The 17,500-nt window shown below is 35.0% G+C and overlaps 2 protein-coding genes across 4 annotated transcripts in view; one reads left to right on the top strand and one right to left on the bottom strand.

The window, feature by feature from the left end:
* LOC137624900 (carboxypeptidase B-like) overlaps positions 1 to 4,686 on the top strand; it is a 233,338-nt gene extending 228,652 nt beyond the window's left edge. For all 3 annotated transcript variants that reach the window (XM_068355835.1, XM_068355837.1, XM_068355838.1), the window contains one exon: positions 4,231 to 4,686. In XM_068355835.1, the coding sequence (XP_068211936.1) occupies positions 4,231 to 4,293 (63 nt within the window). In that variant the 3' untranslated portion in view covers positions 4,294 to 4,686. The remainder of the gene's footprint in view (positions 1 to 4,230) is intronic.
* Taf8 (TBP-associated factor 8) overlaps positions 1 to 17,500 on the bottom strand; it is a 670,932-nt gene that overhangs the window by 437,709 nt on the left and 215,723 nt on the right. The window lies entirely within an intron of this gene.

Raw genomic sequence — 17,500 nt, 5'->3', positions numbered from 1 at the left:
AGTAGGACAAACAGTGTACTTGAAATAATGTTGAAGTGTATCCTAGGAAAAAAGTAAACGCATGTATTCAGATGTCAAAAATATTAGTTAAATTTATCAGATTCAGTGACAAACATACAAGAACCAGATGGTATACTATTCAGAGACCTAGAATTTTTACCAACTGGTTGTAATGTAATACAATTTTCACTGGTTCTGGAATGTCTTACTATAGGATAACCAATTGGTGGGATGAGTAAGAGGCAATATCTCGTACTGATTGTTTATTACAGAGTGCCCTACCCATATGGTGGGTAAAGATTAACTGGCGTCAACGCCCATTATCTTGGGGCAGACCGAGCTCCAAATTGTGTAACGAAGCACAGACACAACCACAAACATAACACCACCCAATCGGGTGGCATAATCAGTATTAGCAAAACAATACACATTCATCATAAATCCCCCTCGTGAAATATGCATTACTGCTAGATACACGCATACACAAAAGTCAAAATTAGATAAACAACAGCAATTAAGAACAGGTAAAATTGACAAATTGTCTACAAAAGAAAAATGGTAATTGAAGCAGCACTTAATAAGAGTTCAACAAACAAAATGAACTTTATTTTCGCCCTTCATAGTCTTTCATCCAAGCTGGACGTTTGGTTAGTCTTGAACTACGTCTACCAAGGGGTGGTAGGGTGCCGTGGCCAACATCTACCTCCTGATCCTGGGTATGTGGCACTCCCTGGGCTAGTTCTATAGTAGGGCACTGCTCCTTTGCTGTTATGTATCTCAGTTGGTGCCGATTCCTCCAAGACATTTTACCAGGCCCGGATGCCTACTCGTAGATGCAGAAGCGGCCGTGCGTGTAAGTCATGTGATTCTTTCTCTCTGTGTGATGTTTTGACCATAGCTTTTTCTCTCATGGGTAATTTCGTCATCCAATGGTTACCCAAGAGAAAGAATTCATTCACCACTTGGATGGAGTCCTGTAACTGTTTGCCTTATGTTAATTGTGCCGGGAACTTGCCTATATCCCTTAGGGGATATAGACAAGTGATCTTGCTGTGGTATCTGTGTCTAGAATACTGTCATCCTGACATTGTCCATTATCATATACTAAGCAGAGTGCACACCTGCCTTAGCTTGCCCATTTGAATGGGGGTATTGTACTGACAAGATATGCAATTGAAATCCCAATCATTTGTAAATATCTAGCATCTTAATACTCCTCAAGTTCTTCCCCCATCAGTGGAGATTTCCTCAAGAGGTGCCCCATCAGCAGAAAAACATCCGCAATACAGGGATGATCTATTATGACGTCACACCATTGCCAAAATAATACAGTTCAAGCGTATGCTAAATAAAATTTATCATCTAGCTGAAAGAAATCTGCTACTGTTTTTTCAAATGGATATATTGGGAGTTCAGTAGGGATAAATGGTTCCTGTTGTTGGGATGGTGAATTTTCATTGCATGTCGTGCAATTACTCCTCTGCAATGTTACATCTGCCTCCACCCCAGGCTAATAGACAGACTGCCATGCCGAGCGTAACGTTGAATATACGCCCTGGTGGCCTGAGTGTATGTTTTCTTCAGATCTTTCAGCACTACCAAGCAGATGTGCCCTTCATATAAGTGACTAGTCCAATCAAATAGCTAAGTCGTTTCCTTACCTGAAAATACCGCTTTAATGTAGGCTCAACAGTACACCTACTATCTGGCTAGTTGTCGTCTCTGACCCTCTTCAATAATAGCTGATAATCTCCATCAGTGCTGGCAATTCTCTCAACAACTTCACTGTCAATTATGATGACATCACTATCCATCTCGTGGAATGATGTCATCATTACGGCCGACTGTACCCCACATACCTCTTCTGCATCTTCCATATCTACCTCACTTAGCAATGCCTCTAGACTTGGGTACTGGGACAAGGTGTTAGTGGCAGTATTCCTTTTGCCTGCCACATTCTTAACGGAGAATTTATACTGAAGGGCTTTTTCTTTCAACCGGAACAGCCTGGAATTATCGATGTACCATAGCTCGTGATCGCCAAAATACTTAACCAATGACTGATACTCTGTTATTAGAAGAAAGTTTGAGTAACCCTGCAAAGAGATATATGCTCTTTTTAGACAACAGACTACTGCTGCCGCCTCCCCCTCGATAGAGGCATTGTTCAAGTCCTCTTTTGAAAGGTGTCTGCTGCCACACAGGGTTAGCTTTCATCAACCAATACAACAGAAAGGTACATCATGATAAATGCAAGATCAATATTGTTGTAATATCAAGCTCATTCCTTCTTTGCCCCACTCAGTCATTACAATGGCTGGTCTTGTCTTACAATAATGAAGAAACTCAGATATCAACCTACATGGCTCATATTTTACATATTCAAATTTAGAAATAAAATGTTCATCCCAGTACACTTTTTGCAGGACTCCTTTGTCAATAATTCCCGAAATGTTGCCATGAGAGGAGTCGTTACAATGGAGGAAGCCAACTGATAGACCAGCCCTTACCACGACCGAATAACGGATATTGTGGGCTGGTCTGGCATCGGGAACTTCTTCATGCCAACCAGTTTATCCTCCAAAGACAGATAATTATCCCACATAATATTGTAGCCTACAAAATCAATGGCACTCTGACAAAACTGGAATTTATTTGGGTTTAAAGGTATACCATTCCTCATACATGCCAACAATTAATTAAAAGTATAGCAAAAAGCTTCTTCTATGCCAGTATCATGTAATAATATGTCCTCAATACATTTAAATTTCCTTGGAATGTTAAAAATCACATCCTCATCTTCGTGCAAGCATCCGGGGCGGCGCAGTGCCCCATTGGTGGGCAACAATACTGATACATCCCCCTTGGCGTTATGTAAGTAGTGAGCTTTCAAATTTCTTCGTCCAACACTGCTTGATGAAATTCCCTGTGTTCATCAACTGTAGTCTAGAAAGTATGAACTATGACACTTGACACCATATCAAATGGTGCAAATGAATGATGCATTCCCATTTTACTGCATGCATTCATTTTTCATGCACACCACACAGCTACCTCCCCAGTAGGCACAGATTGCAAGATACCTGCTAGGACATCCTCGTCCATCATCTTTTCAACCTCTTTATCCAAATGTTTAGGGATGGTAATTGGTGTATGGTATGCATGTGGCACTGTACCTGGATACAGGTGTATGTGCGCAATTTGCCCCTCATTACAGGAGGAGATTTTTCATTCACATTAAACGTAGTACCTGAAAAACGTTCAAACAGCAGCTCACTGGGTCTTTCACATACGGACATTCCCATGGATATTAAATACTGTGTTTGGGGAAATTGGGATCCATCAACCCTAACGATTTGCATGCACTTAACGACAAAAATAATTTGTGTCCGATTGACTAAATATGCACATACATTCTGCGTAGGTAATGTTCTGTCACTGTGTCATTAAGGGAACTCAATGGATGGGATGAGTAAGAGGCACTATCTTGTTCTGATCGTTTATTACAGAGCTCCCTATTCTAGCCTATTACAGTGCTTTGAGAAGGCTCAAATCACTGGCAGTTCTTTCCTCAGACAGCTTCTAAAATTACTGACTACAACACCACGTGCAATTACTGAACGCTGATCAAACTACATAATGCATAACTAACCATAGACAGAACAAAACCCAATTAGGTGACATCACCAATATTAATGGCACGATACAAATTTATCCTTCATTTACTTTTTTTTTTTTTTAGGATATCTTCAGTATTCTTTTAAGTGCAGCATCTGTCACATCTCCCATATTCGTTTTCGACCAGTTTATATATTACAGTGTTTACTGTCTCTCCTCCTTACAACCAAGATTTTTGCGTTTGTTGTTGCACTTGTATAGCTTATTTCTAGTTTACAATCAATGTTTACTCATCTTTGCATCATATCCATCACTTCACCCTACTTATGTTCATTTTCACTGAGGTTGTTTGATCCATTTTTACCTAGTGATTCTTCACATAACCTAATGCCTGGTACAGAGAGGCCTTTTGTTTATCAACTTTTCTATTTGCTGTTTAGATTTCTTTGCTCTTTCTACTTGACTCACCTCGCAAGTCTCTATTTCATATGAAATATTTAATTAAAATAGATAAATAAATAAAATAAATGTAAATTGGACAGTTGGCAGACGTTTCCTTCTTTTAAATCTGCCTCAAGTTTTTTTTTCTATTAAATATAATCAATCCAACAGGTAAAGGATGCCTGGACTGCAGCGAAATACATGGGTAAACTGGTAGAAAGGAAGTATACATAAAGAGAGAGACGACGTATAAAGGAAAAGGGCCCTACAAGTAAAAAAAAAAAAAAAAAAAAAAGGGCACAAACAGCTATACTTTATCTGATAACTCTAATTATGAAATTATATCAAATAATATTGAAATTATATTTTATTTTGATTTACATGCTTTTTGAATTGGTAATTAATATTTGGCGTTCTTTGCAATATAGGGTGGTACATTATTTCATTACTTTGCTTTGTTTTACTGAATTATTTCAATTATGGGCACATGTACATTGGTTACTTTTATGATGAAGTATTCAATTCATTTAGGGAGTGTTTATAGTTATTTAAAACTTTTGTATTTGAACCTGACAACAACTTTAGAAGAGTCTACAGTTTTGAATAAACTTCAGTTTTTAAAACATTGATTTTTGTTTTCATAAAAATGTTTCTATCCTACAATGTAACAATATGGTTATGACACTATGAATATCATCCTCAGATAAAAGTTTTAGATAATCATGTCTCACATTGATGTAAAACTTAATGTTGTGGAAGATATGATAATTTTGAAATTGACTCTTTCTCGTGTCAAGGAAGGTTTAAAGATTGTAGTACTTAATAAAAGGCTGACCATGAATGCTGCAAAACCTAATCAGAAAATCGGGGTTAACATCTTTAAGAAACAATTAACAGATAATCAAAAAGGATGGTTACAATATAGTTAAAGGATCACATGTGCAGTATCCGTACTATAATATATAAAGGGATACACGACTTCGGTACAGACACGGATTGGCGGACAGGATGAGATGAGATAACAGCAGTAGATGACAGTCCTGCAGAAAGTATTTTTTTCTTATCAGAGATCCTGACGGGATGACGTCCAATCAGGGAGTGGTTACCCTGACAGCGCTAATGATGAATCTGTGGTGGACTGGTGACCCCCATTCCCTTGATGCACTAAGCACGTGCTTATTTTGCTTAATGGTTAATCCAGCCATGTATACATGAAAGGTAGTGAGCTATTCCAACTGTTCAGTGATGTAAATGGGTGGAAGTAATAAATTACGACCCAATGCATTGTAGTCATACAACTAAAATTCTACTGCAATAGGGCTCTTGGTGTGTTCAGTTCAGTAATTGTATGCACCCATAACAGACAGTAAACTAGAATGAAATGATAAAATATTTTCATACTAAAATATATAATATTCTTACCTCTGAATCATAAAAGCTATTAACTAAAAAAAAGGATCAGATTCATAACTTTTTCTCTAAGCCATGCCATCCTTCTTCCAATAGAAAAACACTTAAGCTTATGTGATACGCCATTCAACAAGAGAGCCGAGTAGCGTTAGATCCAGCAATAATAAGACAACCAGAGAATTATATCAAATAAAGTCGTGAAAATAGATGTTAATTGCAACGAACCAAAGAGCAGGAAGAGTTGGGAAGATTATATATAAAGGATAAAATCAATAAATTGAGGTAGAAATCTGCAATAAATAGAAATTAAAGCATTTTTTTTTTCTTAAGGGCTAAGGTGGAAGAGAGAGAGAGAGAGAGAGAGAGAGAGAGAGAGAGAGAGAGAGAGAGAGAGAGAGAGAGATGGATGAATAATGTTCATTCTGATGTTTGTATATTGTAATAGGCTATTTGCTCTTATTCAAAAGGGTAGTTTATGAATGTTTATGAATCTGTCATCGAGGTTGAATATTTTTTTTGTTGGAGAATAAGATCTTTAATGCACTCAGCATGGTTACAAAATCTCGATGTACAACAAGGGTGGTTCCCCACTTTCATGTAGCACCGAGATGTTTGGGGGAAGATCTATTAAACAAGCAGCTCACAAATCTTTGCCTCTGACTGGAGCTCGACCAATGAAACACTTGGTCCTTGATGGTCGGATGCACTGGCCGAACTAATAAAGGAAAAACATGTAATTGGTAGAAAATTAGAAGCGTCAAATAAAATATTTAAGAATTTTAGTACTTGCCTTATGATTGGAAATACAAATAGTAAACTGGTTGATATATCAATAAAAATTAGTGTATTAAAACTAAACTTTAATAAGAGATCCGGTAAATTTAGAAAAGAAGAAAGGTAGAATAATATCATGGCAAAGTATGTCTAGTATATGAGAAAATACCCAGATGCAAAAGGTGTGGGAGAAATATAGAAAAATTAATGGTTCCTGTAGCAGACCTTCGTGACATGCGTTAATGCATAATGGTTCACCAATTAATAATACTCAGGTGATCTCTAATATCATTAGGCAAAATATTGAAAGCATAAGTAGTATTAATAATCTAGATCACCACTTTCGATCTATAAAAAGAAGAGATATTAATTATATATTTCTTTCGATATTATATATACACACACACATACCCATAAGGTTTACCGAAGAGAAGCTGGAATTTGCGCAACTGAATTGTAGTTCATCAGAGCCTGGTAAGGATAATATGTATTTTGATATAAAAAAAAAAAATCTAGCTCCATTGGCAAGGGTCTATTTATTGCATTTCCTAATCATCTCTGGATCAAAAATCTATTTCCACAGGCATGGAAACATGCAATAGTCATACCAATAGCTGAAACAGGAAAAGATCCAGTAGCCCAAACAATTATAGACCAATTTCACTGACCAGTTTTATTTGAAAATTACTAGAAAAAAATGTTGATTATAGACCAAATTGGTGTTTATGTCGTAACAACATTTTATCAGCCTCACAATTTGGTCCTAAATCAGATCGATCTACCTTGGACTCTCTTTGTCACTTAAAAAATTATGTAAGTAGAGGTTTTGATCGAAAGCAAATCACAATAGTCATATTTCTTTTTTTTTACTTTCCAAAGGCATACTACATGGAGGCATCCAATACTAAAATCCTTACATGATGATGGTTCGAGGGCACCTCCCTATTTTCATTAGAAATTTTATTGGTGGAAGAACATTCCAAACTCATATAGAGAATGTCTATTCCGAATCTTACAACCTATACAGTGGTGTGCCCCAGGGTAGTGTTTTAAGTGGGACTCTTTTTGCATTGACAATTAATGACATAGTTGAACAAATTCCCCAGGGAGTGCAAAGTAGCCTTTGCGTCGATGACTCTGCGATATAATATTCGTCCAATAGTCTTCAGCCCCAACAAAGAATTTCAAATGACACTATTCGAAAACGAGAAGTTTGGACTACGTCTGTTGATTTCAGACTTTCTGCAGAAAAATCTCAAACAATTTATAATGTTTTATTATAATATTAGATGGAAGCAAAACCAAGAAATAAACCACATTAGGCAACACTCAAATCCAATTCAAAGATAGGGTAAAATTTAGGGGATTAATAATTGATACTCCCCTCAATTGGAAAGCTCATGTATCTTACATCGAATTCAATAGTAATAATGCTCTAAAATTTAAGAAAAAAGTTGTCTAATACAATATAAGGTGTGAAGCGATCAACTTTCCTGAAGATCTTTAAAGCACTGGGGTTATAAAGAATAGATTATGGTAGCCCAATATATGGATTAGGATCTGAAGGTACTTTGAAATCTTTATATCCAATACCCACTCGAGGTCCAAGACTATGAGTCTTATGAAGTTTGCAAAAAATTAATTTGTTTCATGATGATCTTGTGAATAATTAAATGGGGGTACTCGACTTGTATAAAGTTTGAACTTATCCCAATTAGCTACATTTGTACTATAACGCTAAGTGGGAGGACATGTTGTTCATCCGAACATGGTTACTGATATAGGAAAACATTCGCTGCTTTAAAAGTCATCTAGCAAGCTTCATTCAAACATATTTATAATATTGTTGGAACAAAAAGTCTATTGAGGAATATGTTTCATGAATTTTTGAATATAAAAGTTGTGATCATTTACTATTTGTTCAACCTTGCAACCATTTGTATCAATGCTAACACAATTAGTGTCCCAAAGGGGTTTGTGGGCATTGAAATCTCAGATTAATAGGAAATCTTATTGCAACTTTGGGAGTTCTTTTGTTAGATTTTGCAAATTATGCTTACGATAGGGTTGATTTTATATAATGAATATACTAAAAAGAATTATTATTCACATGTACTTTAACTCCAGATAATTGAAATTCTGACGAGTTAAATATCTTATCATCCTAAGTTATTTTATTATGGATGTAGATAACAGTACCTAATGTATCAGCAGAAAGGACTGAGCGAGATGCCAGATTATAATTCCTATTGAAGGAATAGTATCATTAGAATGGTGTAGGCATACTGCAATAAGGTTATAATTCTTTAATAGTCTTTGAATTTCCTCTAGATGTAAACGGGGTTTAAGAGCATTAGTATTCCATTTAATTATTAAGGACTGAATATCAAGGAAATGGAGTGGGATGATGGATTTATTTATTCCAATGGTTCGTAATTGATTGAGTTTCCATCAGCTTCCTGCTATCATAAGGCTTCTCATGGACCTCGACTTTTACTACATGTTTGGTACTCTAGTTAGTCATTGGGTCGGGTTCAGGTTTAAAAGTTGAGTGTTGAGACATTCTTTCCGTTTACCTACCAGTTCGACTTGTTACATTAGCCACCCAATCTTTATAAATTTAGAAGAAATCCCTTCAGGCTTACTCAAACATTCTTAATTTTTTTTCTTTTTTTCTTGTTAGGGGTTCCGTTTTCGAGTACCGTTTTTTCCTTTTAGATTAAGATTCTATGGGTACATGATCAACCATCTGTACCTCACAAGAACCCTCTGTTTCCTTGGAAGAATCATAATTGGCTCGTATGTCAAACATGTTCTGTAGATAAATCAGAGTTTGTGTATTTATAGCACTTTCATTTGCACCACTGGGATAAGTGAGACTAGTTGTACTTTTAGGAATAATGCCAGATGTGCTGAGTGATTTGTAGCACTGGAAGTAGATTGAGCTTTATTCTGTAAATTAGGACCAGTGTAAGTACAGACAGTATTGGAACTAGAAGTATTGAGGTGTAAACCTCTGCTTATTATCCTGCGATGAATGGAACAAAGGAGAATTTTGACTAAGTATTGTCTGAATTATAAGAAAAGAAGTCATAAAATGCATCTGGCTCGATGAAAAGTGTGAATATGAGGAAATCGTTAATCGCATGAAAAAACTTGAAAAAATTAGGCGAACACAACTCAAAAAACTATAGACTTAAGAAAATACGATATCATGGAAATATCTGTTAAAGAGGCAACAATATGAAAAAGGAAATGCTTAAAATAAGAACTGTTCTCAGATTTTTTTTTTTTTTTTTTGTGATGAAGATTTCTTTGATACAATTAAAGATGGCCATCTTGCTAGCAGATATGGAGGAAGGAATAATCTTTATAAGTCTCTGAGTAAAAAATAGGCAAATATAACAATAAATCAAATAAAGATCTTACGGCAGTTCTATGAAGAATTGGTACTACAAAAAAAAATCTAGTGTCTGACAATTTGTTGGTCGTCAAGCCAATCCAATCGAAAAATGTAAATTCAAGGTGGCAGGTATGGAAAATAAAGCTGCTCAAATTAATTTCAAAAGTAATCACTCAAATATTTTTTTTTGCTATTCGTGTTGCAATTGTGTGGAACAGATTTCTACATGGAGTAGTAAATTCCAATACTATTTCAACATTCAAAAATAATTTAGACAGATATTCTAATTCAAATGGTCGCTTAGACAGTGGATGCTATACTGTATATTGCAGGTTGACTTGGTTGACATACAGACCAGCGAGATGGGTAATATCTGTTCATTGTGAACAACCAAGATTACTTAACTAAGTTCTTGTCCATTGAAGATGTTCCCAATGAACGAGAGATCAGCTTTCGGGAAATATCTAATACAGATTCAACGGGAGATGGGCAAGGTTTTATTCGGTGCAGCTGCTCAACACTTGTAACAACATTCGCTGCAAGTGTTATAAAAATCAAAATTTCTACAACAGCCAAGGCAAGTGCGATTCTGCTTGTGAAATGAGAGAACTTTGGATATATTTTGATCATTCAAAGCTATTTTGTCATTCTAAGGTATTGAGGACTTTACAAGTAACCAGGTTACCATATATTTACTATACTCTATCGGCTCCTTCATGGCAATCCGGGCGTTGTCTCCTACGTTGCCAAATGTCCTTCTCTGGAGTGTTTAAAGGCCTACCGCTCCTGTTTACCCTTTTTAATCCCTGCGCTCGAATGTCTCCTGGGGCAATATACTGGACCTTTCTAGGGATTATCCCATACTACTGAGTTTCCGCATTCTCTAATCAACTCGTATGTGTGAATTTATCTACCTACACTCACAAATTCCATCTCGTGGAGGCTCTACCATTTGTTATATATATATATATATATATATATATATATATATATATATATATATATATATGTATATATATATATATATATATATATATATATAATATATATATATATATATATATATATATATATATATATATATATATATATATATATGTGTGTGAGAGAGAGAGAGAGAGAGAGAGAGAGAGAGAGAGAGAGAGAGAGAGAGAGAGAGAGATCCTGTGTAAATTTAGGCAGGTAAACTGAAATAGTGTCATAAAGATACATGGGTTACACAGAATTATCGACAACAATTAAATATATTATCTATACGTAGTATAGACGCCCAATTATCTTCATTAAGAGTATCCGATACACTTTCTTTTTATATTCTCATGCCTTCTTTCTATGGACTTTGTTCTAGCTTTGCAATTTACTTTGAATATTTTGTTTTAGGTTTGGCACGTTTTTATCTTCAAAATATAAGATACTTTTGCTTGAGTGTCATACCTGATGAAAATATCAATTTGTGTTTCATAGTCTTTGTAAGGATTTATCAAAACAAATAGATGATAGTTTTGAGTCATGAATGTTATACTGATAACGATACACAAGAATGCCAGGATTATAGAGATTTATTTCTGCACATCTTTTATATTAAAAATATGTAACATTTTTTTTATTTGTATAACTAAATTATTTTGGAAGCTAATTTAATGTTTACATTAATAATGAAAAAAAAATGTAGGCTACATTACAAATTAATTAAAAACTGAATGAATATTTACATCACAAAAGAAAGAAAAGAATGAATGGATATTTACATTGAAAATGAAAGAAAAACATTAATGATTTCAGTGAAATAAACAAAAAATGGGTACTATTCATTATAATTCCTCTTCATCAGATGATTCTAGATTTATAACAAAAGAATCAACAAAATTGTCGATGGCTAAATCTCTTGAAGTGTCATCCCTTTGAAGAGTCTCTGCATGGTTAACTGCATTTTTCCAATTTTCCGGTGTTACTTGCTGTAACGCTTCACTTATAAGAGATTTGAGGTCCGACATTTTAAAATTATTTTTCTTTGCCACATACTGTTTGACTTGGCTCCATATTAATTCAATTGGGTTATATTGACAATGATATGGAGGAAGTCTTACCACTTTGTGGCCGTGCTTACTCGCAATAATGTCAATTTCGTACTTGCGTGGCCATCTTGACGTATGCTGTTTTACCATAGCAAGCAGATCATCCTTCAAGAGATCGTCTCCGGGGGTTTCTCCTTTCTCGATAAGCCAGTCTTTAATTACAGCTTTTCTATCGGATGTCGTAGGCGGTTTATCAATTTGGAAAGAGTGATAGGATGCATTGTCCATCACTATGATCGATGATGGCGGTATATTGGGAATCAATTGTGAAATGAACCACTCCTTGAATACAGTATGATTCATTTGTTTGTGGTAATCGCCATCGTTTTTAGACTGGAAAACAAGTTCACAGTTTGGAACAAACCCGCGTTCGGTCCCAGCATGAAGAACGATTAACCGACTACCTTTCCCAGTAGGGGGTTTAATACCGGTGGCATTTTCTGAATTGATGTCAATCCAACATTTCCCAACGGTATGGTTTTGGTTAATCCAAGTCTCGTCCAAGTATACAAAGGATTTATAGCCACTGGTTTTTAATGCTTTCATTTCTCTTAAAAACTTAGTTCTGGCTGAGGCTACATCTTTTCTCTCCAGTAGAAATTTTCTTCCATTAACTTTGCTGTACCGAAAGCCAATTTCATGAAGAACTTTGTGAACAGAATCCCTGGAACCTTTAAACTCAATATTTTCTTTTAATTCAGCTGTTATTGAGTCAAGCGTTGGAACTTCCTTCCTTGCATAAAAGTCTAAAACTGTTCTACGCAAAACGCTCTTGTCAAAATCATCTAAATTTGTCACGGTTCTTGGTTGTTGCTTCTTCTGTTCAACGAAAATTGGTTTACCGTATCTCTCTCCCGTTACTTTTCCTTCTTTGCAAATCCTGCTGATTGTCCTCTCCGGTATCATTGTTGCTTCCGAGGCGCGTTTCAGTGTTTTTCTAACATCCATAACGGGTCCATAGTTTGCCTTTTCTTTGTCAAAGTACTTCACGATCCTATAAACTATTTCTCGAGCCTGGGGATGAAGGCTAATGCGTGAACGAGGACTTCCTTCCATGTTCTTGGTAGGGCGACAGACTCCTTAATGACTGACTGTTTTGGTTGAGCCGTCTTTAATTTTTATGGAGACACACGCTGTTTGACATATTCATACCCTGAGGTCAGCTTAACGCCTGAGAAGGATGTGGCAGCGCTGTAAAATTTTTCTGCCACGTTTAAGAAGAAACGTGTAATTTTATTGTTATTAAAAGTAAAGAAATTACGAGGGCATTTAATAATCGCGAATATTTATTATTAATTAATTATATTTACATTTTTTTAACTTATGCTGCCTCCATACGCCATACAACGTGATGGTAATATTTGATATGGCATCGCCGCTCCCGGCCCAAACCCAGCCTTGTTCGCCTTAAAGGATCCGATGGAGTATAGTAAAGTTACCTGATATTTTTGCAAAATACTATTTTTATATGTTAATTTGCAAAGTAATCAGACAATCAAGACGATTTTACAAACATGCCATTATTTACGTTTATTTGCAAATTATCCGGTAATTTTGCAAAATAATAAATTTCGCAAAAATTCGTTACATATATACGGTATATTATTAGCCTCAGCCGTTAATAGTTCACTGCAGAACATAGGCCTCAGACATGTCATTCCACTTGCGTCTGTTTATGGTCTTCCTATGCCAGTCGACACCGGCAACCTTTCTTAGTTTGTCAATCCACCATCTTCTCTTCCTTCTCCTGGTTCTTTTGCAATCTCTAGGGACCCATTCTGTTATTCTTAATGTCAATTTATTACCTGTCATTTTCATTATAATGTCCTGTTAGAATATCATCTACTTTAGTTTGCTCTCGTATCCATGTTGCACTTTATCTATCTCTTAGTGTTATTACCATCATATATATATATATATATATATATATATATATATATATATATATATATATATATATATATAATATGGATAGACAGATAGATAAATAGATAGATAACATGAGGGCACATAATTCCTAATATGGAAACCAAGTGTACTAAGGTCAGGTGTGCTTAAGTAAGCTAAAATTTATAAAGCTTGTAGATCTTTTTGTATATAAATGCATTAATTTGTAGATTCTATACACAATATTTGAGCTACTATTGAAACACGTATTTTTTATGAAGCTGGACTTATGAAATTTCTTATAAGTTATTAGAATGAACCATCTTTTTTTCTTGCTCCTTACCGAATAATTGCAGGATTCTAATTTCTGGCAAAAATAAACTGTGAGTTGTTGTCTTCAACATATTTTACGCTCTTCTTGTCATTCAGTTCATTTCTTACAAGATGTTTACATGTTGAAATTCTAAATAAATGCATCTCTTGGTATTGTCAGGAGAATTCTATATGAAAGGTATTTTCATTGTGTTATTGCATTTAAATGGCATATCAACAGTGAATTTTCATAAGCACTGGAGGATATCTTTAAAATTTTTACTGTATGGCAATACAAGAAGGGTTTTTGTACTTGGGATTTCTCTATTGGTATCACAACAAAACGTCTTTTCTAATAATATCTCAATAGAATGAACTTTACTATGTATAAAAGAATAGTTTTTGAACTTAATGGGGTATTCTATACTCAAACGTTTGGTAAGGCCACGGGAAATTCCTCATAGAATTTCTTGAAAGCTGAATAATCAAACGAAGAGTACCAATGCTCAACAGCCAATTGTCCTGTGTTTCCCCTCATATATAGCTTGAACCCAATTTCCCTAAACTCAGTTTCAATTATTCTCTTTTTTTCTGGTCTCTCAGTTCTTTTCTCTTTAATTGATAGGCTGTACATTATATATATATATATATATATATATATATATATATATATATATATATATATATATATATATGTATATATATATACATATAGATATGTATGTATATACATATGTATATATATATATATATATATATATATATATATATATATATATATATATATATATATATATATATTATATATATGATAAATTTTTGCACATTTAGACGTGTTTTTCCTATTCAAATAAGCCATATATTTTTTATACATAAATGTCTGGATTCTCTTAACGACCTCAGGATCAGAGCCCCAGGCAAAATCACACAAAGACAAGAGCTTGTGACCGGCCGGGAATCGAACCCAGGTCCGGCAAACTTGTAGAGACAGTGACTACCACTTGACCGGTTTTGTGAATATAGTGAATATTTATAAAAATTCTCTTAATAGTTTTTGTAAATGGCCCTGTAGTAAGGTCAAAGGTAATTGTATCATGATTTGGTCATCTATTTTCATTAAGTATCAAAGTGAAACAAGTGATAGTATAATTTTCATAAGTATTATTTCTTTTGTCTTAGTCTAAGGTTTATTCTGATTTAATATTTCAAGTCAAGTAATTATATAATCTTCAGATAGTAACATTTTTGTCTTAATCTAAGTTTTGTTCAGACTTAATATTTCAAGTGATTTATTTATTTCATGTACATTTTTTCAAAGTGATGTAATTTATATAGCATATATTTATTTTTGTAAAGAGTGTTTTATTCCAATCACCAGTGTTTGAATTAGTATTCGCTCCTACCCCTGTTAAAGAATCGTAGTAAGAAGTGGTTTTAAATAAGTCTTCAGAATAATTACCCAGGTTTTTTTTAGTGTACTTTAGAGACCTTTGGATATTCAGTGTTTTATATATTGCTGTCTGGAAGTTACATAACTGTCAGAGTTTGGGTATCAATATTTCCAAATATACCAGATTTAATGTAAAAGCAAACAGGTGAGTCTGGAACTCGAGAGGTTATAGAAATTGCTAGCCATGATATATATATATATATATATATATATATATATATATATATATATATATATATATATATATATATATATATATATATATATATACAGGTCTGGTAATTGCTTGGACCTCGTATACACTGACTCCCCTGGCGTTATAACTAGTAAGGTTGGTTCTCCAGTCGGGACATCTGATCATGCCTTGATTTCATTATTAGTGAAGACTGAGCAGCCTGTCCCTGATATATCATATTCTTGTAAAATTTATATGAAATCCCAAGCAGACTGGAATGGGATTTTGCATGATCTTTTGTGCTTGAATTGGTCACAATTATATGATAGTGCAGATCCTGTTGTCCCTTTGAATGAGAATCTAGTCAACATAATTGATAGGCGTATCCCTTCTCGTGTGCTAAGGTACCGAGTGAAGGACAAACCGTGGTTCAATGATGATTGTAGACGTGCTTATTTGGAGAAACAGGAGGCCTATCATCTTTGGAAGGGTAACAGATCAGATTTGACCTGGAGCAACTATACTCAGCTTCGAGCTTTTGCTCAGAGAGTTTATGCCTCAACTGAAAAGGAGTACAATTTAACCATAAAAGAAACACTTTCTGGTACAACTCAGGAACATAAATGGTGGTCTACCCTTAAATCTGCACTCTTTGGTGTAGATGCAACAGTTCCTCCTTTACTCAAACCAGATGGCTCAGTCACTCACTGTCCAAAGGAAAAGGCAACCCTTTTGGCTGATGTTTTCGACAGTAAACAGAGTAATGAAAAACTTGAACTTCCTCATTCCTGTTTTCCTGAGGCTAAACTAACTAGTTTAGCTTTTCGATCTCGTGAGATTAAAGCTCTGTTGATGGACCTTGACGCCTATGGAGGTGTAGACCCAAATGGTATTTTTCCTTTTTTTTTTATAAAGACAGCAGATTTCTTAGCTCCAAAGTTATCTGTTATTTTGCGCAAGTTAGCAAGAAGAGGAGCTTTTAGCACTAGTTGGAGAATTGGTAATGTTACTCCTCTATGTAAATGTGTTTGTGGTAGCTCAAGTCCCACTGATTACCGCCCAATTTCCATAACTCCCATATTATCTAAAGTTTTTGAACGTCTTCTGGCAAAACGTCTTAACAGGTTTGCTGAAGGTAATCATCTACTCCCTAGTTTGCAATTTGGTTTTCGTAAAGGCCTTGGAGCATGTGATGCCCTTCTTACAATCTCCAATGCTGTACAGAAATACCTTGATTGTGGTCGGGAAGTTCGTATGATTGGCCTTGATTTTAGTGCTGCCTTTGACCGTGTTAATCATGTGGCCCTTGTTTTCAAACTGAAACAGTTGGGAGTGGGTGGGTCGTTTCTTAGCATTATTATTGATTTTTTAAGTAATAGATCTCAAAGAGTTGTTGTTGATGGGCACCATAGTGATTATAGGAATGTGATATCCGGTGTTCCACAGGGTAGTGTTCTTGGCCCATTACTTTTCATACTATATACACATGACATGTGGTTTGGCCTTGAAAACAAGCTTGTTGCATATGCAGATGATGCTACTCTCTTTGCATCAATTCCATCCCCTGAATGTAGATCTAGGGTTGGTGAATCCCTTAATAGAGATTTAGCTAGAATTAGTGCATGGTGCAAATTATGGGGTATGAAGTTGAATCCTAACAAAACTCAAAGTATGATTGTAAGTAGGTCAAGGACGGTGGCTCCTCAACATCCGGATCTCAGTATTGATAATGTTTCTTTAAATATGTATGACTCTTTCAAAATTTTAGGTGTGATTCTCGACAGTAAATTTACTTTTGAGAAACATATAAGGTCTGTGTCTTCTTCAATTGCACAAAAAATAGGCTTATTGAGAAAGTCTTTCAAGATTTTCGGTGATCAATCTATTCTGAAGAAGTGTTTTAATTCTTTCATTCTACCTTGTTTTGAGTATTGTTCTCCTGTCTGGTCTTCAGC

Source organism: Palaemon carinicauda, chromosome 31 (genome assembly GCF_036898095.1).
Source record: "Palaemon carinicauda isolate YSFRI2023 chromosome 31, ASM3689809v2, whole genome shotgun sequence".
Taxonomy (NCBI): Eukaryota; Metazoa; Arthropoda; class Malacostraca; order Decapoda; family Palaemonidae; genus Palaemon; species Palaemon carinicauda.
The sequence above is the reverse complement of the archived record's forward strand: the minus strand, read 5'-3'. Positions and strand labels throughout refer to the sequence as shown.